This window comes from Engystomops pustulosus, chromosome 11 (genome assembly GCF_040894005.1).
Source record: "Engystomops pustulosus chromosome 11, aEngPut4.maternal, whole genome shotgun sequence".
NCBI lineage: Eukaryota > Metazoa > Chordata > Amphibia > Anura > Leptodactylidae > Engystomops > Engystomops pustulosus.
Genome location: NC_092421.1, coordinates 7,098,162 through 7,120,346, shown reverse-complemented (window position 1 = coordinate 7,120,346; position 22,185 = coordinate 7,098,162). Strand labels below are relative to the sequence as shown.

The following is a 22,185-nucleotide window of genomic DNA, read 5'->3' as shown; positions in this document are numbered from 1 at the left end:
CCTGTCTATGGTGATGGTAGAACCTCCTCTCCTCTAGTTGTAGAGGATGCCCCCTGTCTATGGTGATGGTAGAACATCCTCTCCTCTAGGTGTAGAGGATGCCCCCTGTCTATGGTGATGGTAGAACCTCCTCTCCTCTAGGTGTAGAGGATGCCCCCTGTCTATGGTGATGGTAGAACCTCCTCTCCTCTAGGTGTAGAGGATGCCCCTGTCTATGGTGATGGTAGAACCTCCTCTCCTCTAGGTGTAGAGGATGCCCCCTGTCTATGGTGATGGTAGAACCTCCTCTCCTCTAGGTGTAGAGGATGCCCCCTGTCTATGGTGATGGTAGAACATCCTCTCCTCTAGGTGTAGAGGATGCCCCCTGTCTATGGTGATGGTAGAACCTCCTCTCCTCTAGGTGTAGAGGATGCCCCCTGTCTATGGTGATGGTAGAACCTCCTCTCCTCTAGGTGTAGAGGATGCCCCTGTCTATGGTGATGGTAGAACCTCCTCTCCTCTAGGTGTAGAGGATGTCCCCTGTCTATGGTGATGGTAGAACCTCCTCTCCTCTAGGTGTAGAGGATGCCCCCTGTCTATGGTGATGATAGAACCTCCTCTCCTCTAGGTGTAGAGGATGCCCTCTGTCTATGGTGATGGTAGAACCTCCTCTCCTCTAGGTGTAGAGGATGCTCCCTGGCTATGGTGATGGTAGAACCTCCTCTCCTCTAGGTGTAGAGGATGTCCCCTGTCTATGGTGATGGTAGAACCTCCTCTCCTCTAGGTGTAGAGGATGCCCTCTGTCTATGGTGATGGTAGAACCTCCTCTCCTCTAGGTGTAGAGGATGCTCCCTGGCTATGGTGATGGTAGAACCTCCTCTCCTCTAGGTGTAGAGGATGCCCTCTGTCTATGGTGATGGTAGAACCTCCTCTCCTCTAGTTGTGGTGGATGTCCCCTGTCTATGGTGATGGTAGAACATCCTCTCCTCTAGGTGTAGAGGATGCCCTCTGTCTATGGTGATGGTAGAACCTCCTCTCCTCTAGGTGTAGAGGATGCTCCCTGGCTATGGTGATGGTAGAACCTCCTCTCCTCTAGGTGTAGAGGATGCCCTCTGTCTATGGTGATGGTAGAACCTCCTCTCCTCTAGTTGTGGTGGATGTCCCCTGTCTATAGTGATGGTAGAACCTCCTCTCCTCTAGGTGTAGAGGATGCCCCCTGTCTATGGTGATGGTAGAGCCTCCTCTCCTCTAGGTGTAGAGGATGCCCCGTGTCTATAGTGATGGTAGAACCTCCTTTCCTCTAGGTGTAGAGGATGTCCCCTGTCTATAGTGATGGTAGAACCTCCTCTCCTCTAGGTGTAGAGGATGCCCCCTGGCTATGGTGATGGTAGAGCCTCCTCTCCTCTAGGTGTAGAGGATGCCTCCTGTCTATAGTGATGGTAGAATCTCCTCTCCTCTAGGTGTAGAGGATGCCCCCTGTCTATAGTGATGGTAGAACCTCCTCTCCTCTAGGTGTAGAGGATGCCCCCTGTCTATGGTGATGGTAGAACCTCCTCTCCTCTAGGTGTAGAGGATGCCCCCTGTCTATGGTGATGGTAGAACCTCCTCTCCTCTAGGTGTAGAGGATGCCTCCTGTCTATGGTGATGGTAGATCCTCCTCTCCTCTAGGTGTAGAGGATGCCCCTGTCTATGGTGATGGTGGAACTTTCCCTCCTCTAGGTGTAGAGGATGCCTCCTGTCTATGGTGATGGTAGAACCTCCTCTCCTCTAGGTGTAGAGGATGCCCCCTGTCTATGGTGATGGTAGAACCTCCTCTCCTCTAGGTGTAGAGGATGTCCCCTGTCTATGGTGATGGTAGAGCCTCCTCTCCTCTAGGTGTAGAGGATGCCCCCTGTCTATGGTGATTGTAGAGCCTCCTCTCCTCTAGGTGTAGAGGATGCCCCTGTCTATGGTGATGGTAGAACCTTCCCTCCTCTAGGTGTAGAGGATGTCCCCTGTCTATGGTGATGGTAGAACCTCCTCTCCTCTAGGTGTAGAGGATGCCCCTGTCTATGGTGATGGTAGAACCTCCTCTCCTCTAGGTGTAGAGGATGCCCCCTGTCTATGGTGATGGTAGAACCTCCTCTCCTCTAGGTGTAGAGGATGCCCCCTGTCTATGGTGATGGTAGAACCTCCTCTCCTCTAGTTGTAGAGGATGCCCCCTGTCTATGGTGATGGTAGAACCTCCTCTCCTCTAGGTGTAGAGGATGCCCCCAGTCTATGGTGATGGTACAACCTATTCTCTTCTAGGTGTAGAGGATGCCCCTGTCTATGGTGATGGTAGAACCTCCTCTCCTCTAGGTGTAGAGGATGCCTCCTGTCTATGGTGATGGTAGAACCTCCTGTCCTCTAGGTGTAGAGGATGCCCCCTGTCTATGGTGATGGTAGAACCTCCCCTCCTCTAGCTGTAGAGGATGCCTCCTGTCTATGGTGATGGTAGAATCGCCTCTCCTCTAGGCGTAGAGGATGCCCCCTGTCTATGATGATGGTAGAACCTCCTCTCCTCTAGCTGTAGAGGATGCCTCCTGTCTATGGTGATGGTAGAACCTCCTCTCCTCTAGGTGTTGAGGATGTCCCCTGTCTATGGTGATGGTATAACCTCCTCTCCGCTAGGTGTAGAGGATACCCCCTGTCTATGGTGATGGTAGAAACTCCTCTCCTCTAGGTGTAGAGGATGCTCCCTGTCTATGGTGATGGTAGAACCTCCTCTCCTCTAGGTGTAGAGGATGCCCTCTGTCTATGGTGATGGTAGAACCTCCTCTCCTCTAGGTGTAGAGGATGCTCCCTGGCTATGGTGATGGTAGAACCTCCTCTCCTCTAGGTGTAGAGGATGCCCTCTGTCTATGGTGATGGTAGAACCTCCTCTCCTCTAGGTGTAGAGGATGCCCTCTGTCTATGGTGATGGTAGAACCTCCTCTCCTCTAGGTGTAGAGGATGCTCCCTGGCTATGGTGATGGTAGAACCTCCTCTCCTCTAGGTGTAGAGGATGCCCTCTGTCTATGGTGATGGTAGAACCTCCTCTCCTCTAGTTGTGGTGGATGTCCCCTGTCTATGGTGATGGTAGAACATCCTCTCCTCTAGTTGTGGTGGATGTCCCCTGTCTATGGTGATGGTAGAACATCCTCTCCTCTAGGTGTAGAGGATGCCCTCTGTCTATGGTGATGGTAGAACCTCCTCTCCTCTAGGTGTAGAGGATGCCCCCTGTCTATGGTGATTGCAGAGCCTCCTCTCCTCTAGGTGTAGAGGATGCCCCTGTCTATGGTGATGGTAGAACCTTCCCTCCTCTAGGTGTAGAGGATGTCCCCTGTCTATGGTGATGGTAGAACCTCCTCTCCTCTAGGTGTAGAGGATGCCCCCTGTCTATGGTGATGGTAGAACCTCCTCTCCTCTAGTTGTAGAGGATGCCCCCTGTCTATGGTGATGGTAGAACCTCCTCTCCTCTAGGTGTAGAGGATGCCCCCAGTCTATGGTGATGGTACAACCTCTTCTCTTCTAGGTGTAGAGGATGCCCCTGTCTATGGTGATGGTAGAACCTCCTCTCCTCTAGGTGTAGAGGATGCCTCCTGTCTATGGTGATGGTAGAACCTCCTGTCCTCTAGGTGTAGAGGATGCCCCCTGTCTATGGTGATGGTAGAACCTCCCCTCCTCTAGCTGTAGAGGATGCCTCCTGTCTATGGTGATGGTAGAATCGCCTCTCCTCTAGGCGTAGAGGATGCCCCCTGTCTATGATGATGGTAGAACCTCCTCTCCTCTAGCTGTAGAGGATGCCTCCTGTCTATGGTGATGGTAGAACCTCCTCTCCTCTAGGTGTTGAGGATGTCCCCTGTCTATGGTGATGGTATAACCTCCTCTCCTCTAGGTGTAGAGGATACCCCCTGTCTATGGTGATGGTAGAAACTCCTCTCCTCTAGGTGTAGAGGATGCTCCCTGTCTATGGTGATGGTAGAACCTCCTCTCCTCTAGGTGTAGAGGATGCCCCTGTCTATGGTGATGGTAGAACCTCCTCTCCTCTAGGTGTAGATGATGTCCCCTGTCTATGGTGATGGTAGAACCACCTCTCCTCTAGGTGTAGAGGATGCCCCCTGTCTATGGTGATGGTAGAACCTCCTCTCCTCTAGGTGTAGAGGATACCTCCTGTCTATGGTGATGGTAGAACCTCCTCTCCTCTAGGTGTAGAAGATGCCTCCTGTCTATGGTGATGGTAGAACCTCCTCCCCTGTAGGTGTAGAGGATGCCCCTGTCTATGGTGATGGTAGAACCACCTCTCCTCTAGGTGTAGAAAATGCCCCCTGTCTATGGTGATGGTAGAACCTCCTCTCCTCTAGGTGTAGAAGATGCCTCCTGTCTATGGTGATGGTAGAACCTCCTCCCCTGTAGGTGTAGAGGATGCCCCTGTCTATGGTGATGGTAGAACCACCTCTCCTCTAGGTGTAGAAAATGCCCCCTGTCTATGGTGATGGTAGAACCTCCTCTCCTCTAGTTGTAGAGGATGCCCCCTGTCTATGGTGATGGTAGAACCTCCTCTCCTCTAGGTGTAGAGGATGCCCCCAGTCTATGGTGATGGTACAACCTATTCTCTTCTAGGTGTAGAGGATGCCCCTGTCTATGGTGATGGTAGAACCTCCTCTCCTCTAGGTGTAGAGGATGCCTCCTGTCTATGGTGATGGTAGAACCTCCTGTCCTCTAGGTGTAGAGGATGCCCCCTGTCTATGGTGATGGTAGAACCTCCCCTCCTCTAGCTGTAGAGGATGCCTCCTGTCTATGGTGATGGTAGAATCGCCTCTCCTCTAGGCGTAGAGGATGCCCCCTGTCTATGATGATGGTAGAACCTCCTCTCCTCTAGCTGTAGAGGATGCCTCCTGTCTATGGTGATGGTAGAACCTCCTCTCCTCTAGGTGTTGAGGATGTCCCCTGTCTATGGTGATGGTATAACCTCCTCTCCGCTAGGTGTAGAGGATACCCCCTGTCTATGGTGATGGTAGAAACTCCTCTCCTCTAGGTGTAGAGGATGCTCCCTGTCTATGGTGATGGTAGAACCTCCTCTCCTCTAGGTGTAGAGGATGCCCTCTGTCTATGGTGATGGTAGAACCTCCTCTCCTCTAGGTGTAGAGGATGCTCCCTGGCTATGGTGATGGTAGAACCTCCTCTCCTCTAGGTGTAGAGGATGCCCTCTGTCTATGGTGATGGTAGAACCTCCTCTCCTCTAGTTGTGGTGGATGTCCCCTGTCTATGGTGATGGTAGAACATCCTCTCCTCTAGGTGTAGAGGATGCCCTCTGTCTATGGTGATGGTAGAACCTCCTCTCCTCTAGGTGTAGAGGATGCTCCCTGGCTATGGTGATGGTAGAACCTCCTCTCCTCTAGGTGTAGAGGATGCCCCCTGTCTATGGTGATTGCAGAGCCTCCTCTCCTCTAGGTGTAGAGGATGCCCCTGTCTATGGTGATGGTAGAACCTTCCCTCCTCTAGGTGTAGAGGATGTCCCCTGTCTATGGTGATGGTAGAACCTCCTCTCCTCTAGGTGTAGAGGATGCCCCCTGTCTATGGTGATGGTAGAACCTCCTCTCCTCTAGTTGTAGAGGATGCCCCCTGTCTATGGTGATGGTAGAACCTCCTCTCCTCTAGGTGTAGAGGATGCCCCCAGTCTATGGTGATGGTACAACCTCTTCTCTTCTAGGTGTAGAGGATGCCCCTGTCTATGGTGATGGTAGAACCTCCTCTCCTCTAGGTGTAGAGGATGCCTCCTGTCTATGGTGATGGTAGAACCTCCTGTCCTCTAGGTGTAGAGGATGCCCCCTGTCTATGGTGATGGTAGAACCTCCCCTCCTCTAGCTGTAGAGGATGCCTCCTGTCTATGGTGATGGTAGAATCGCCTCTCCTCTAGGCGTAGAGGATGCCCCCTGTCTATGATGATGGTAGAACCTCCTCTCCTCTAGCTGTAGAGGATGCCTCCTGTCTATGGTGATGGTAGAACCTCCTCTCCTCTAGGTGTTGAGGATGTCCCCTGTCTATGGTGATGGTATAACCTCCTCTCCGCTAGGTGTAGAGGATACCCCCTGTCTATGGTGATGGTAGAAACTCCTCTCCTCTAGGTGTAGAGGATGCTCCCTGTCTATGGTGATGGTAGAACCTCCTCTCCTCTAGGTGTAGAGGATGCCCCTGTCTATGGTGATGGTAGAACCTCCTCTCCTCTAGGTGTAGATGATGTCCCCTGTCTATGGTGATGGTAGAACCACCTCTCCTCTAGGTGTAGAGGATGCCCCCTGTCTATGGTGATGGTAGAACCTCCTCTCCTCTAGGTGTAGAGGATACCTCCTGTCTATGGTGATGGTAGAACCTCCTCTCCTCTAGGTGTAAAAGATGCCTCCTGTCTATGGTGATGGTAGAACCTCCTCCCCTGTAGGTGTAGAGGATGCCCCTGTCTATGGTGATGGTAGAACCACCTCTCCTCTAGGTGTAGAAAATGCCCCCTGTCTATGGTGATGGTAGAACCTCCTCTCCTCTAGGTGTAGAGGATGCCTCCTGTCTATGGTGATGGTAGAACCTCCTCCCCTGTAGGTGTAGAGGATGCCCCTGTCTATGGTGATGGTAGAACCTCCTCTCCTCTAGGTGTGGAGGATCTCCCCTGTCTATGGTAATGGTAGAACCACCTCTCCTCTAGGTGTAGAGGATGCCCCCTGTCTATGGTGCTGGTAGAACCTCCTCTCCTCTAGATGTAGAGGATGACCCTGTCTATAGTGATTGTAGAACCTCCTCTTGCTAGGAGTAGATGATGCCTCGTTTCTATGGTGATGGTAGAACCTCCTCTCCTCTAGATGTAGAGGATGCCCCTGTCTATGGTGATGGTAGAACCTCCTCTCCTCGGGGTGTAGAAGATGCACGCTGTCTATGATGATAGTAGAACCTCGTCTCCTCTAGGTGTAGAGGATGCCCCTGTCTACGGTGATGGTAGAACCTTCTCTCCTCTAGGTGTAGAGGATGCCCCCTGTCTATGGTGATGGTAGAACCGTCTCTCCTCTAGGTGTAGAGGATGCCCCCTGTCTTTTGTGATGGTAGAACCTCGTCTCCTCTAGGTGTAGAGGATCCCCCTGTCTACGGTGATGGTAGAACCACCTCTCCTCTAGGTGTAGAGGATGCCCCTTGTCTATGGTGATGGTAGAACCTCCTCTCCTCTAGATGTAGAGGATGACCCTGTCTATAGTGATTGTAGAACCTCCTCTCGCTAGGAGTAGATGATGCCTCGTTTCTATGGTGATGGTAGAACCTCCTCTCCTCTAGATGTAGAGGATGCCCCTGTCTATGGTGATGGTAGAACCTCCTCTCCTCGGGGTGTAGAAGATTCCCCCTGTCTATGATGACAGTAGAACCTCGTCTCCTCTAGGTGTAGAGGATGCCCCTGTCTACGGTGATGGTAGAACCTTCTCTCCTCTAGGTGTAGAGGATGCCCCCTGTCTATTGTGATGGTAGAACCGTCTCTCCTCTAGGTGTAGAGGATGCCCCCTGTCTTTTGTGATGGTAGAACCTCGTCTCCTCTAGGTGTAGAGGATCCCCCTGTCTTCGGTGATGGTAGAACCTCCTCTCCTTTAGGTGTAGAGGATGCCCCCTGTCTATGGTGATGGTAGAACCTCCTCCTATTTTCTAGGTGTAGAGGATGACCCTGTCTATATCCATTCCCTGCTCCTGTGATTGTATATATTATTATGTGCAGCATCTGCCATGAGGCAGGATGAAAATCTTGTTTCAGGTGGCAGATATCAGAGGCGGCAATATGGCAGCCTGGAAGATTTAGGAGGCAGTCTGTGACCTTATCTACCTCTGAGCAGAAGTTCCTTCTGGCTGCTCTCTGCTCCCCCCTTCACAGGTCCTATTTAGTTAGGTTCCTTTCAGCTAGCAGCCAATTAACCCCTCAAGCCACCATGACGTTACTTACCCGGTCCTGCACATTCCCCGATCCGGAGTGTCCGAAGAAGATGCATTGTGCTGCAATTCACTTACAACGTGCGCCCGATATCCTGCATGTGTTGCTTCCCCGATCAGGTCCTCGAAGTTCACTTACTTCTTCCCGGTGCATGTAAGTACATTGGATGTGACACAATTTTAAAGTTAAATCCCACACTCAGTCCGATTCAGTCGGATCGCCCGAAGCCGCCCCCGATTTCTGTTGCTTGAAAGCCGATCCGAACGCGTGTGACACAGTCCCCTTCTAAATCCCTGTTCCAGCGCCGCAATTCCAGAAAACGGCAGATGCGGCTGCGGACCCTTAGTAAATAAGCTCCGCTGTTTTTGTATGGTTACCATGTGTTTGGCTGAATCGATTATTTTTTATTTGTGGAATTAAAGCTATTAAAGTGTTCATACAGCTGCTTACTCCTCCAGCAAAGAAGAAGAACTGATTCAACCACCCAAACACATGGTAAACATGCAACAAAGCATGCGTTGAAAAACAAACCAAGAATGGACCAAGAACGCAGCATATGTCCGCACCAATGGGTATTACTGTTTCAGCAAACTAATGTTAATGTTTGTTATGAAAATTTTCCCCATCTACTTTCTGTATCAATCTCTGCTTGCTGTTATTCTGTAGAAAGCTTGTATAGTTATGTGAAGTATTGTTATGTGTTTAATGAAAATGCTTTTATTTTCATATGCTGTGGATGAAGAATGATAACAGTTTGGTAACACTCTGCTGATTTACGATACTTTCCACTCCAAGGAGAACAGAGCTTGTTTCTGGGATGCCTATGAGATAATTTACTAAACAATGAACTATGGACGTTACTTCTTATCTTTGGCTAGCCAAGCCCAGGTCCAACCCACTGAAGGTTTCTGTAAAATCCTTTGTGACGTGAATAAAGTTCCCCACATCTGCTTAACCTTGCATAGCATCAGGTGTCAACAGAGATTGGGATATTATACCATATGTCAGTGATGGCGAACCTTTTAGAGCCTGAGTGCCCAAACTTCAACCAAAAGCCACTTATTTATTGCAAAGTGCCAGCACAGCAATTTAAGCAGTAATATATTTCTCCTTGTTCTTTGACAACTTTCAATTGTTCAGCCTCCTAAAGACACCAAAGCAGTTGAAAGGAGGAGGGCAACTTCACCTATCATTGTAGGAATATTCTGTAGGAAGATTCTTTGAGTCCTGTCTGGTGAACTTCATGCTGGGGTGATGGCCTGGGTGCCCACAGAGAGGGCTCCGAGTGCCGCCTCTGGCACCAGTGCCATAGGTTCGCCACCACTGCCATATGTTGTCTTGGTGTGATCTTTTTTTGAGCTCAACTCTGTGAATTTATTAGTTATTAGAGAACCTGATGTTGTGTAAACAAGGGCAGATTTTGACAGATGGTGGAGAATGCGGGCACTGCACTCGAGGAGCCGAGAGGGCCCCCGGACCGGCAATCAAAGGGTGTTTTCTCACCATTCACTGAATTGACCCGAGCTTCATCAACTCAACTGAACACAGTAAGTTCAATGACTTTTTGTGAATCTTTGTCTTACCTGTGACGTTGGTCCAGTGTTTGAGTTAGTTTCACTTCTAAGCCGACCCGAGGTCTTCACCTAAGTGACAGGTCTTGGACTCTTCTGTGTAATTCCATGAATTCATACATTGTTATAGTGTCACTGCCAACCCAGGTTACTCTAAGCCTTCTCCTGACCGGGTGTGGTTTTTGCTGCAGCAGTGGAAATATTGAGTACTGAGTTGTGTTCGGGTCTCATATAGCAGACACTGATGGTTGTATTTTGATTTTGGGTGAATGGTTAGGTAGGGAGGGATAGTGAGGAGTTCCAAGCCTTGAAGAGTGAGTAGGGGCTTGGGGCTGGTACTGGTACTTTGTAGTGGTATTCATGTGTTGGAGCCCATAGACCTGGTTCCTTTTTGGTAGGGACGTTAGAGAGGGATAGAGTCGGCGCAGCACGCTGAGGAAGCACAAGGCCCTAAAAAGTCGTGGTAAGACGTCATGAGGTTGTGTGAACAAGGGCAGAACTTGACATTTACTAGAAGTAGAAATATTTTCATGTTATTTCCATTTCTATATAGTCACAGAGATTAATCAGATCAGTGTCTTGTAATGAAAAGATACAATGAAAATAATGGTTCATAAGTGAAAAATCACTGAAGCCAGGAAGAGAAAACAAATCTGTAAGTCTCCATAAACTGAAATGGCCTCAATGTTGTGAAAACCTTGCGCTACGGGTGGATTCACAATGGTGTGTATGTGGCCTGGGTTTAACATTGGTTAGAAAACGAAACACTTTGTTTCCCAGTTCCATCAATCTAAAAAACAGACCAGTCATAATTTTGCTTTCGCATACCCATATACTTCCATTGCCTTGTATGATCCGCATCATGAAAAAATAGGGCAGGTTACAACATTTTTTTCACAGGCCTTAAGCCACAGGTAGTTAAAGGGGTTTTCCCACGAACTAAAGTTTGTCCATATCCAAGGGGCAGGGCCAAACTTGCTGATCAGTGAGGGTCTCAGTGCTGAGACCCCCATCGATCGCGAAAATGAGTGGTCCGATGGGGTCCTTCGTACCTCCGTCGGACCCCTCATCGCTCCATCAGACTATTGGAGCAGACGGCCGCACATGGAGCATACTTCATGCACCGACACTGCATTGATATCACAAAATAATATCTGATCCAGAACAAGTCTTTTATTTATTGGCCGCAAAGTTCTTATACTATTTCAGAGTTTCCGTCTTCATGGGTAAGCAAATGGCATAAAAACAGGTTATTTACTGAGGACCAGACAATGAGAAGTATTACCTTAAAACAGCAACTCACGTAAACTTTATTGAGCTGAGTTCATCTTCCGTGAAACATTCCCTTTGCAACAAATTTCAGTGCCAGGATTCAAGAAGTACAATCCCACAAAATGCACTTTATGTGCATCAAACGTATAAGGTTGTATACAAACAATACATATACACTTTCATCCTGATCAGAACAATGGAACAGAAGTTACGGCATATTTTCATTTTCTTGGATTTGTAGCAAACAGTTGAGTGATTCAAACATTTTTTAATTTAAAAAAAAAAAACTATGTGGCCTGCGGTGGACACAGGCACATTACATTCTCAGCACCGAGTCTCTTATAAAAACATTGAACATGTACTGTCTGACAAATGTCTCATGACGCATGAAATAAACGGCACCACAAACTCTTGGATTATTTGGTGACCTGAGATTTGGGTGCACATAGTCTTGTTATCCGCTGTGTCCTCACATGTGCCGGTTTTGCTTTACTTTTTAATTTACTTATTTGTTCAATTACTTCAAACCAAATAATGTTACATACAAATAAAGTGTCCGTACACTTAGTCTTTATAACCATACATGGAGGTTTTTGTGCTTTTTCATTCCTAAAAACTTCAATCATGAAACTGCTTCCATTGCAAAGTCATCTATATCCTTCATTGAGATGATATCTGAGCTCCTACTTGTAAATCTGTCCATGCTCATCGGAGTATCCGTCATTCTATGGCCATTGGCATCACAAGGTAGGAAGTGATGCATTTTTAAAGGCTCCTCCCCCCTGTCATTCCATGAACTTTCACAAGTGTTTACATTGTCGTGATTCAGGGCTTGGGATGCTCCTTTTAGGGACACGATGGATGATACAGGCACAGGAGTTAAGCCTTGGTACATCATACAGGGGCTGTTGGACATTTCAAATGCTGGACTTTGCCTTTCTGACGAAGGTAAAGACATTTGCAAGTATTTTCCCGTTTCAGGATCGTAGAAGGTCTTGATACGTAAGCAAACAGGGATGTCGACCATAAAGTACTGTCCGGAGTCAGGGTCCTGAAGAAGTTTACGTTGGGTAGGGGGAAGGGATGGAGTGGAGACTTCTGAAATGAGGTCTTCATCATCTAAAGTTCTGGATGGGCATGATATTAGTTTGTGATGTGACTGGGGTATAACCGGAGTTGGTGTAACATTGCCAGGTGTTGGAACATCTGGAACAATGTCGGATTCCTTAAAATCCCCCTCCTGTATTCTTTGAGGGATCTCTGTCTTCCTACGTTTTTTGGTCAGACGCTTGGCACGCCGTAATGCTTTCTCTGTTTTAGGGGGGACGGCTGGAGGTTTAGCATACATCTTTTGTGATTCTGAAAGTGATGCCCTTTCTGGTTTTGGCAAATCAATGCTCTTAGGCTCAGAATCAGTTGGATTTACTCTTTCAGGGAGAGGGAAATTAAACTTTCCATTTGTTATATTTAAACTTGTTGATGGAGGACTTGGTACATCATCGAAAGCAGAAAGGGCTGTAGTGAAGCCAGAGCTTTGTGTATTTATGGATGTAGGGCTGGCGACAATGGAGCATGTCACACTCTCTGACACAGGACTTGTTATGGTGGAGCAGGCGATATCTTCCGCAAAACCAACACTATCCTCAAACTGCAAGAGACCATTATCAATAGGCGAATAGTTTATACTTTCATGGTTAATTAATGGAGAACTGATGTGTTCTCCATTGACTAGTTCATTCAGAGATTCGTTTACATTGTGCGCAATCAAGGTGTTACACTCTGGGGATGGTCCTGTTACTTCAGAGACACAAGTTTCAACGGGATGGAAGAAAGACTCTTCTAAGGAGGGTGAATTTTTGCTTTGGTTATCTTTAGTCATACGGATAGTATCGGACTCTTTTGTTTCAGCCCTCTTTCTCGCAGAATCATCATAGAGATCCTTCCAGGTCTGGTTTTTTACCTTTTCTTGTGTATTTTTGATTTGATTACACCCGATGGCTTCCAGCTTTGGAGGCTCTGAAGCAGGACTTATCATTTTGTGCTTCGGATTATTATTCACTTTTGTTACTTCTATATTCCTTGTGTTAAGTATATCTGTACTTATTCCATTACATTCTCTAGTGTTTCTCAGGTCTCCTGCCCTCCATGGAAAGTTACTTTCTTCTAACTTACTGAAGACCAGGCAATCCTCGGAAAGACTCCTGTAAAGACGAGGTCTAACTGACTTTGTGACCGGAGAAGATTTAATTTTATTATCTTTTAAGTGAAACAAATTTGGTTTAAAGGGTGTTATGGATGGCGGCCGCCTAATTTCCTCCGCACATTCGCTTTCTGCTCTCGGCTCTTCAACTTTCAATTTCTCTTCACCTTTTTCCTTTTCAATCTGACTTTCTAGAACCTGAAACTTTTCATTGCTATCCAAATCGTTGCTATTAACGGCAAAATATTGCAAAACGTCTTTGGTTTCATCGTTTTCAACAACTTGCTTTTCACTCTCATCATTTTCAACATCCAACTGACTTTCAATCTCATGGGAGGAGAAACCTTGCGCGGTTTGCGTTAGAACATTCTCTACACTTGTTTCTAAAACATCAAGGGGTTGACTGGATACAACATCTTCACCTGCATCAGGTCTGGTCTCTTCTTTTGCATTTTCTATTATTGGCAAAGGATGGACTTCCGGGTTTTTAAGGCAAGTTAAGGAATCTTGCATATAGGGATCTTCTTTGCTACAAAGATTTAGTGAAGGATAATTCATTTCTCTCCTGATTTGATTCTCATTTGGACTGAGACGTAGAGAGGGCGCATTTTCTTCGTGTGTACAATTTAGGACCTTTTCTATAAGAATATCTCCATTCTGAAGTGCTGTGCTCTGATCCATGGGGCTGAGGGATAAATAGTTCTCAGATCCGTTTCCTGCAAAGTCACTTTCGATCTCTGATTCTTTTGATCTTTGTACATTTTCAGCAAAATGAGTTTGATTTGTACTTTCAGTTTCAGAAGGCAATTTTTTAACTTCTGCTAAGTGATTGTTGGAAGTTGTATCCTCCGGCAATTTAACATCCGGTAACAGAATATTTTCATAGCCATTTCTTGACGTGGTGGCCGGATTATACATGCTCTTGACCCTTTTCCTCATATCTTTTAGGTTGAAGAGTAAACGTGTGGCTTTTGATTTGTAATCGTTTCTTTTCTGATATAAACTGCTCTCTCTCTCGTCTTGATCTTTAGCGCTGATGGAAACTGGAGGGGATATTTCAAAGTCGTCTTCTAGAGCTTCATGAATGTTTTTCCTTCTTATAACTGGAGTTAAAAGATTGGAGATGCTGAACGATGGCTTTTCTTCTATAATGTCTTCTTTGCATACCGGAATATTTTCTTGGGATTGAACTGCCTCTCTCCTGATCACATTTGTACTTGGATTCTTCTTCTCTGGTGCAGATGTATTGCTGCTTTTTGTCTTCCTCCATGGGGGTATAATATCATTGCTATTCGTATTGGAGTTTAATGAGGATTTTTCAAGTACAGTGGGGACTATTGGTTCGTCTTTTGATGCATCTCGATTACTGCCTTTTTTTTCTAGTATCTGAACTGGTGCCAATTCCTTAGTTACTTCTTTTTCTATCTGCTGGATCAATGTTTTTATTCTTCCGGGCGGTGGCATGTCTTTCTCTGATTCCTTAACTTCCTTGTTGCTTGTTGCTTCAGACGTTTCTAGTTGCTGTGTAGAAGTTATGTTTCCTTGATCTTCATCTTTTTGTTTTATAAAAGTTTGGGATGCGTTATTCACGTCTGTCTCTTTATCAAGGGTATTTCCAGGATTGAATTGTTCTGGTGATTTACCATTATTCTCTTTATTCATCCAGTTGACTTGCTCCTTGGTTGACGATTGCCCTTCATAAATCTTCATCCCATCCTGGTTTCTGGCATTGAGTGGCGTTCTTGCTGTTTTATGACTAGTGTCTCGATTTTGTTTAGTATTTTTTCGGATAGGAAGTGGTGGTACGGTTCTAAGCATCTGATTAGCATCATAGCTACTAGCCAGGGAAGAAGCAGGAGAAGCCCAACCTAATTCTTGTCCACCATCTCTCGTCTTCATGCCAGGTAACGCTCTCTGAAGTAAGGGCGAGCACGGAGTTGCTGATCTTGGAATAGGAGGCGTCCCTGGAATTGAACTGTCACTTTCATCACCTCCACCCGTTCTCCTATTAATATCACTCCATGTTTTAAAGGCACTATGTTCACTATGTAGAAAAGCTGTCCTCCTTAGAGAATCCCTTTGCTTTACCACTTTTTTAACTTGATCGCCTAGAGGTGATCCGGGAGACATTGCTGGAGACCTTGAGAGCCTTGGATTTATATCTGTTTGAGACTCCAGAAAAACCTCTCGAGCAGTGCGCCTGTACAACAGTTGACTTTCATTGACATGAGAATCATCTTGTTGATTTGATTCTAACAGCGACTCACTTCCATCAATTCTTTCTACAATTTCACTAACGGGACTTTCTTCTGTGTCTCGTTGAGAACCTTTTTGGGCAAGAAGTCTTGCATGTAAAGGAGAGTCATCTGGTATCTCATTTTCGATGTTATCAAATGTCTTGATCAGCGAGGACACTTTTGAACGTTGTTTATAACCTCTCGGCACGGGAGCACATAGTTTGGTGTTGTTGGTCTTCACATCGGTCAAACCTACCTTTGTATAATTTAGCAAAGGCTGGAATGTTGGAGCCCACTTTCCACGTTGGCGTGGGGTTGTGGGTAATTGTGCCAATGGCTGAGTTTTGCGCACAGAAAGATTAAAAATTCCTAGGTGGTACTTGGTTGAAAGTGGCATTCCTCTAATTGGGGAGGGCAGATGAGGAACATCATTAAATAATTCTTCTTCTGCAACACATAAGCTTCTGAATGCACGGTCTGTGAAACTGCTCACCTCCCGATCTGTGTCATCCATCTGAGTCCCGCTTGTTGCTAGGCCATCTGCCTGTCTCTTATGCTTTTTGTACCGGAGCATGTCAGCAAATAATTTTACTTTAATCTGGATGACGCGAGTATGAAATCCTCTCAAGCTCCTAAGGGGTCCTGTCTGCGAGTAGAAAAAGAACAATAAATTTATGTCAATTTTAAAAAATATTTAACAGTACATGCAAATCAACACTTTGCATAATGTATTATACATAGTCGGAAAGTAAATGGAATATTATGTTCATTAATATTAATCCCAAAATAATGGATTTCTTGGGCATTGTTGTTGCTAAAAACCAATATTCTTTGCAAAGAATCCACAGATCCAAAGATCCAAACAATTTATATCATAACTAAACTACAAAATACCTTTATTTAAGCCTGGGAAACATAGTTTCTATTATGTAACATTTACCAAGATATTGGGGGTCATTTACTAACGGCCCGATTCGCGTTTTCCCGACGTGTTACCCGAATATTTCCGATTTGCGCTGCTTGTACATGAATTGCCCCGGGTTTTTGGCGCACGCGATCGGATTGTGGCGCATCGGGGCCGGCATGCGCGCGACAGAAATCGGGGGGGCGTGGCCGAACGAAAACCCGACGTATTCGGAAAAACCGCCGCATTTAAAAACCGAAATGTGTCGCTTGGGAAGCGCTCACCTTCACCTGCTATGGGATGGTGCATTCCGGGGCGTTAAGATTATTTTCGGCGCAGCAGCGCCACCTGGTGGACGGCGGAGGAACTACCTTCTTAAATCCCAGCCGGACCCGAATCCTGTGCAGAGAACGCGCCGCTGGAGCGCGAATGGGCCGGGTAAGTAAATCTGCCCCATTGAATTTCAATCTGATACTTCTTAGCTGGATCCACCATTACCCTCATTCTAGTGGCAGGACTATGTTTACCCAGATTCACCGTTAACATAACAGAAACAGCAAGTAGCCATCAACGTAACATCAGCAACAAGTCATCTCAGTGGTTAGTGATTGGTTGCATTGGTCACGGAAAGTTTAACCCCTTCACGACGGCCATACGGCTATATAAGTCCTGTTTGTACATGCCCTGTGCTGAAAGGAGGCTTATAAACGCCATCAAAGTGACCAACTTAAAATGGCAAAATCTCCTCAACCATGGCAACTAGAAACACAATTTTGAAGAAGGTGTATGGAGGCTTAACAGAACCAAAGATTTCCACCCTTAAAGTTGTACTAAAAAAATAGATTTTTGGGTGTAGATTTCTATCCCCAAATGTCCTATCTCCAAACTTTAAGAGTGGATATCACTGGTTCAGTTATAGGGGAGACTCTCCTGTTTTATATGGCACCATAATTGTGTTTCTAGGTGCCAGGGTTCAGGAGATATAGGTGTGTGAATTGTAGAGCCCTCTCCAGCCTGTCAGCTGAAGGCAGAGTATAGAAGAAGCTGTAGGGAAATTTCACTTTCCCTTAGCAGAAATACATGTACCCTCTGCATCTGTAGCTGAACCTGGGAAAGGGGGATGGAATAATGCTGTACAGATTTGTAACATATTTAAGGAAAAGTTACAGTATATACTCGAGTATAAGCCAGCCCGAGTATAAGCCGAGACCCCTATTTTTACCACCAAAAACTGGGAAAAACTATTGACTCGAGTATAAGCCGAGGGTGGAAAATGCCCCCCCAGTATATAGCCAGCAAGCCCCCAGTAGTACATAGCCAGTCAGCTCCCAGTAGTATATAGCTAACCTGCTCCCATGTAGTGTACAGCCAGCCCCATGTAGTATACAGCCAGCCCCCAGTAGTATACAGCCACCCCCTAGTAGTATATAGCCAGCCAGCCCCCAGTAGTATACAGCCACCCCCTAGTAGTATATAGCCAGCCAGCCCCCGTGTAGTATACAGCCACCCCCTAGTAGTATATAGCCAGCCAGCCCCCAGTAGTATACAGCCACCCCCTAGTAGTATATAGCCAGCCAGCCCCCGTGTAGTATACAGCCAGCCCCCAGTAGTATACAGCCAGCCCCTAGTAGTATACAGTCAGCCAGCTCCTAGTAGTATACAGCCAGCCAGCCCCCAGTAGTATACAGACAGCCCCTAGTAGAATACAGCCAGCCTGCCCCCAGTAGTATACAGCCAGCCTGCCCCCAGTAGTATACAGCCAGCCAGCCCCATTGGTGACGTCTGTGATGTCTGTTACAGCCAGCCAGCCCCAAGTAGTATACAGCCAGCCAGCCCCTAGTAGTATACAGCCAGCCTACCCCCATGAAGTATAAAGCCAGCCTGCCCCCTGTAGTATACAGCCAGCCCCTAATAGTATACAGCCAGCTTTCCCCCCATGTAGTATACAGCCAGCCCCCAGTAGTATACAGCCAGCCAGCCCCCATGAAGTATACAGCCAGCCAGCCCCCATGAAGTATACAGCCAGCCCCTAATAGTATACAGCCAGCCAGCCCCCCATGTAGTATACAGCCAGCCAGCCCCTAATAGTATACAGCCAGCCAGCCAGCCCCCCATGAAGTATACAGCCAGCCCCTAATAGTATACAGCCAGCCAGCTCCCATGAAGTATACAGCCAGCCCCTAATAGCATACAGCCAGCCTTCCCCCCATGTAGTATACAGCCAGCCCCCAGTAGTATACAGCCAGCTTGCCCCCATGTAGTATACAGAGAGCCAACCCCCAGTAGTATACAGCCTGCCAGCCCCCAGTAGTATACAGCCAGCCTGCCCCCATGTAGTATACAGCCTACCCCTAGTAGTATACAGTCAGCCCCTAGTAATATACAGCCTGCCCCCCCAGCACTTAAAAAACATAAACCTATATACGCACCTTTGATTTCTGAGAGAAACAAAGGATTTTTTGTGTGCCTTATAGTCTGAAAAATAATCATAAACCCATGAGGTAGAGAAGGGACACATGGGTTACGCTACATCACATATTAGACAGTTTGAACTGATTATTTTTAAAACATTCCCTAAATGACCTTCAAAAAACCTAATGCTGAGAAATGTGTCAGATGAGGAGGAGTTTCTCCATTTCACCATATCTAAACGCACAAACTCACTTTGGGTACCGCAAATGATCATTTTCCCATTAACAATGTTGATTTTGTTCTTGAAACAATTGGACAAATTTACTGAGCTAAATGTGCGAATTCAGGTTTATTTTGCACAAAAAAACACACCACCTTATATATATACATTGGGGCAGATTTACTTACCCGGTCCGTTCGCGATCCAGCGGGGCGTTCTCTGCGGTGGATTCGGGTCCAGCCGGGATTCATTAAGGCAGTTCCTCCGACATCCACCAGGTGGCATGAAGAGCATCGGAACGCACTGAAGTTCACCTGCCTATTCCTAGTGAAGGTAAGTGCAAGCTCCGCGACACATTTTTTTTAAAAAATGCGGCGGTTTTTCCGAATCCGTCGGGTTTTTGTACGGCCACGCCCCCCGATTTCTGTCGCGTGCATGCCAGCGCCGATGCGCCACAATCCGATCGTGTGCGCCAAAATCCCGGGGCAATTCAGGGGAAATCGGCGCAAATCGGAAATATTCGGGTAACACGTCGGGAAAACGCAAATCGGGCCCTTAGTAAATGACCCCCATTATGTACATAAATTACTCAGGGGCAAAACTAGGAGAGGCAGGGCCCTGTAGCAGACTTCTGAATGTGGTCCCCTTCCCTTACACACATGAGTTACAATCACACACATTTTATATATTTATATACACACACATACAGCAAATTCCCACATACAATAGCATATGGAGACATATGCAACATCCCTGCCAATGCATAGGCTAGGTCAGTGATGGCGAACTTTTTAGAGACCAAGTGCCCAAACTTATTGCTCCCAGCTCTGTCACAGCTTTCAATCGTATGAGAATCCTGAGGACACCAATACAGTAGCTTGAGAAGAAGAATTGCAGGGGCTTGGAAAAGAAGCTGTAGTGATAGTTAGCACTTCCTTTCTCCTCTTGTATTCCCAGGCAGCTGGGGATGAGCCACCTTAACATGACTGCCTTGATTCTGTCTGGCGAATTCTGGGATCACAGCCCAAGTTCCCAAAGAGAGGGCTACGAGTGCCACCCCTGGCACCTGTGCCATAGGTTCGCCACCACTGGGCTAGGTGTTTTTTTGCGAATAGCGCCCTCCCCTTGTCATGAACTGTCTGGTGAGCCTGCGCAACTCACTCGGGAGCTACTGCCCTGGTAATTGCAGCTGTAAGTCACTGCCTGGTAAAGCAAGAGTTAACATGTGAAATGTTATTAACCAATGATATCCTTTGTACCACTGTAAAGCAAGCTGGAAGCCAATTTGAGAGTGCTGCCACCTGACCAGGGGAGTATAAAAAATGCCTGGTAGACAGAAGCACATGGTCAGACTCAGTCTGAGCAGAGAGTCAGCGCTCATGGTCTGACATTCTAGAACAGGGGTCAGGAACCTTTGTGGCTGAGAGAGCCATGAACGCCACATATTTTAAAATGTTATTCCGTAAGAGCCGTACCATATGCATATCCAGTAGATAGTCTCATTGTCATGGGTGCCCCGATGATCTAGGTCTCGGACCGCAGGCACACCCGTGCTCCTCTCCGTGGCAGCGCCCTTTTCCGAGCTCACTCACCTCTCCACGTTCCTGTTCCTGTCCCGGCTGGCCGGCACTTGCAGATTTAAAGGGACAGTGCACCGTCGATTGGCGCTGCCCACTTCCTGGGTTCCAATAAAGACCGGCGGCTCCCAGCATTCCCTGTCGGATCTTAGTACTTCATGCTTATGAGGAAGCTTTCCACAGTGTTTCCTTCCCTTGACCTCCCATTGTGACCCCGGACCTGTTCCTGATTCTGCTCCTTTGCCAGCCCTGATCTCTTGCTCCATCCCCCGACCATGCATCACTGGCGCCTGGCTTGACGGTCTGCCTGTTCCTGGCCACAAGACTGCCTAGTGATCCTGGTACCTCGACCTTGGAAGCACTATGGACAAGTCGCGCCTGTGGAATGACCTGCTTGTACCACACTGTAGCAAGACCATCCTGCTTCACAGCGGGCTCTGGTGAAGACTGGATGCCACTTAGATTCCTGTCCTAGGTGTCTGCTTACATCATCGTCCACCATGGTCCAAGGAGTTCACTACTCCAAATCCTGACACCCACCACATGCCTCCCAGTAGATAGGTAGTCACAGTACATGCCTCCCAGTAGATGGGTAGTCCCAGCACATACCCCCGTAGATAGGTAGCTACAGCACATACTCCCAGTAAATAGGAAGCCACAGCACATACTCCCAAGTAAATAAGTAGCCACTGCACATGGCCCCTACTATATAGGTAGTCACAGCACATGCTTCCCAGGAGATGGGTAGTCACAGCACATGCCTCCCAGTAGATGGGTAGCCACAGCACATACTCCCAGTAAATAGGAAGCCACGGAACATGTCCCTGAGTATATAGGTAGCCGCAGCATATGCCCCCAAGTAGATAGGTAGCCACAGCACATACTCCCAGCAGATAGGTAGTCACAGCACACGCCCTCAAGAAGATAGATAGGTAGTCATAGCAAAAAAAAAAGTATTCACTTACGAGGGCTCCCTGGTGCCAGCTCCTCATCGCTCCCACGCTCTTCTCTTTGACCCAGGCTTAGACAATGGCGGCGAGGGCACCTGGGTCTAACAAAGGACATAGGCAGCGGTAACATCACTGCCTGCGTCCAGTGATCAGTCTAAGAGACACAGCAGCCATCCCTATTTATTAAGATCTGTCTGAGAGCCAGATGGAGCCAACAAAAGAGCCGTATCTGGCTCCCGAGCCGTAGGTTCCCTACCCCTGTTCTAGAACATTCCAGGAGCAGGAAGGGTAGCAAGTCCAGTGTGCAGCTCCTGCAGAGCTGCCGTCCAGACACACTACCAGGAAGCAGAGGTGTCTCAGGCCAGGTGCCTGACACCTTGGGCAAATCAGGAGACTAAACCCCAGAGCAGAGGTCCACTGTCCAACTTGGCTCAATTTATCAGCCCAGTCTGAAGCCCAAATAAAAAAAAGAAGGCCACACACACGTGCAGACAGCAGTATCCTGCAGAGCGTTCCACACACTATCAGACATTCCTACAGTATATGTGCCAAAGGCTGAAACATCACTGTGAACACTGTCATTTTCGATAAAATCAACTGCATCTTCTACAGTGGTGCACAACCTTTTACTTTATTCTACATTCACTTGTGGCAGTGCAAACCGTCTATATTTAAAATGGATTTATTACCAGATTGTGAGCAATTCTTCCTGTGGACCAGCTATCTCCTTCCAGCTTTCCAGCTCGGCTGAACCTGCTGCTGCTGATGTTTGGCCGTTGCCTTCTGTTCCAGTTCGAATAAAGAACCGTGAGTTAATTTGCACAATGTGCCTCCGTGTGATCCCTGGATCGGGCTACCTCACCACCATGGGCTCCCCATCCACCATCACCCAGGGATTCCCATATACAC

The 22,185-nt window shown here is 47.4% G+C and overlaps 1 protein-coding gene across 5 annotated transcripts in view; it reads right to left on the bottom strand.

The window, feature by feature from the left end:
* Positions 1-10,790: 10,790 nt before the first annotated feature.
* C11H10orf71 (chromosome 11 C10orf71 homolog) overlaps positions 10,791-22,185 on the bottom strand; it is a 46,119-nt gene continuing 34,724 nt past the window's right edge. For all 5 annotated transcript variants that reach the window (XM_072129748.1, XM_072129750.1, XM_072129752.1 and 2 more), the window contains one exon: positions 10,791-15,859. In XM_072129748.1, coding sequence (XP_071985849.1) covers positions 11,399-15,859 — 4,461 coding nt within the window. In that variant the 3' untranslated portion in view covers positions 10,791-11,398. The remainder of the gene's footprint in view (positions 15,860-22,185) is intronic.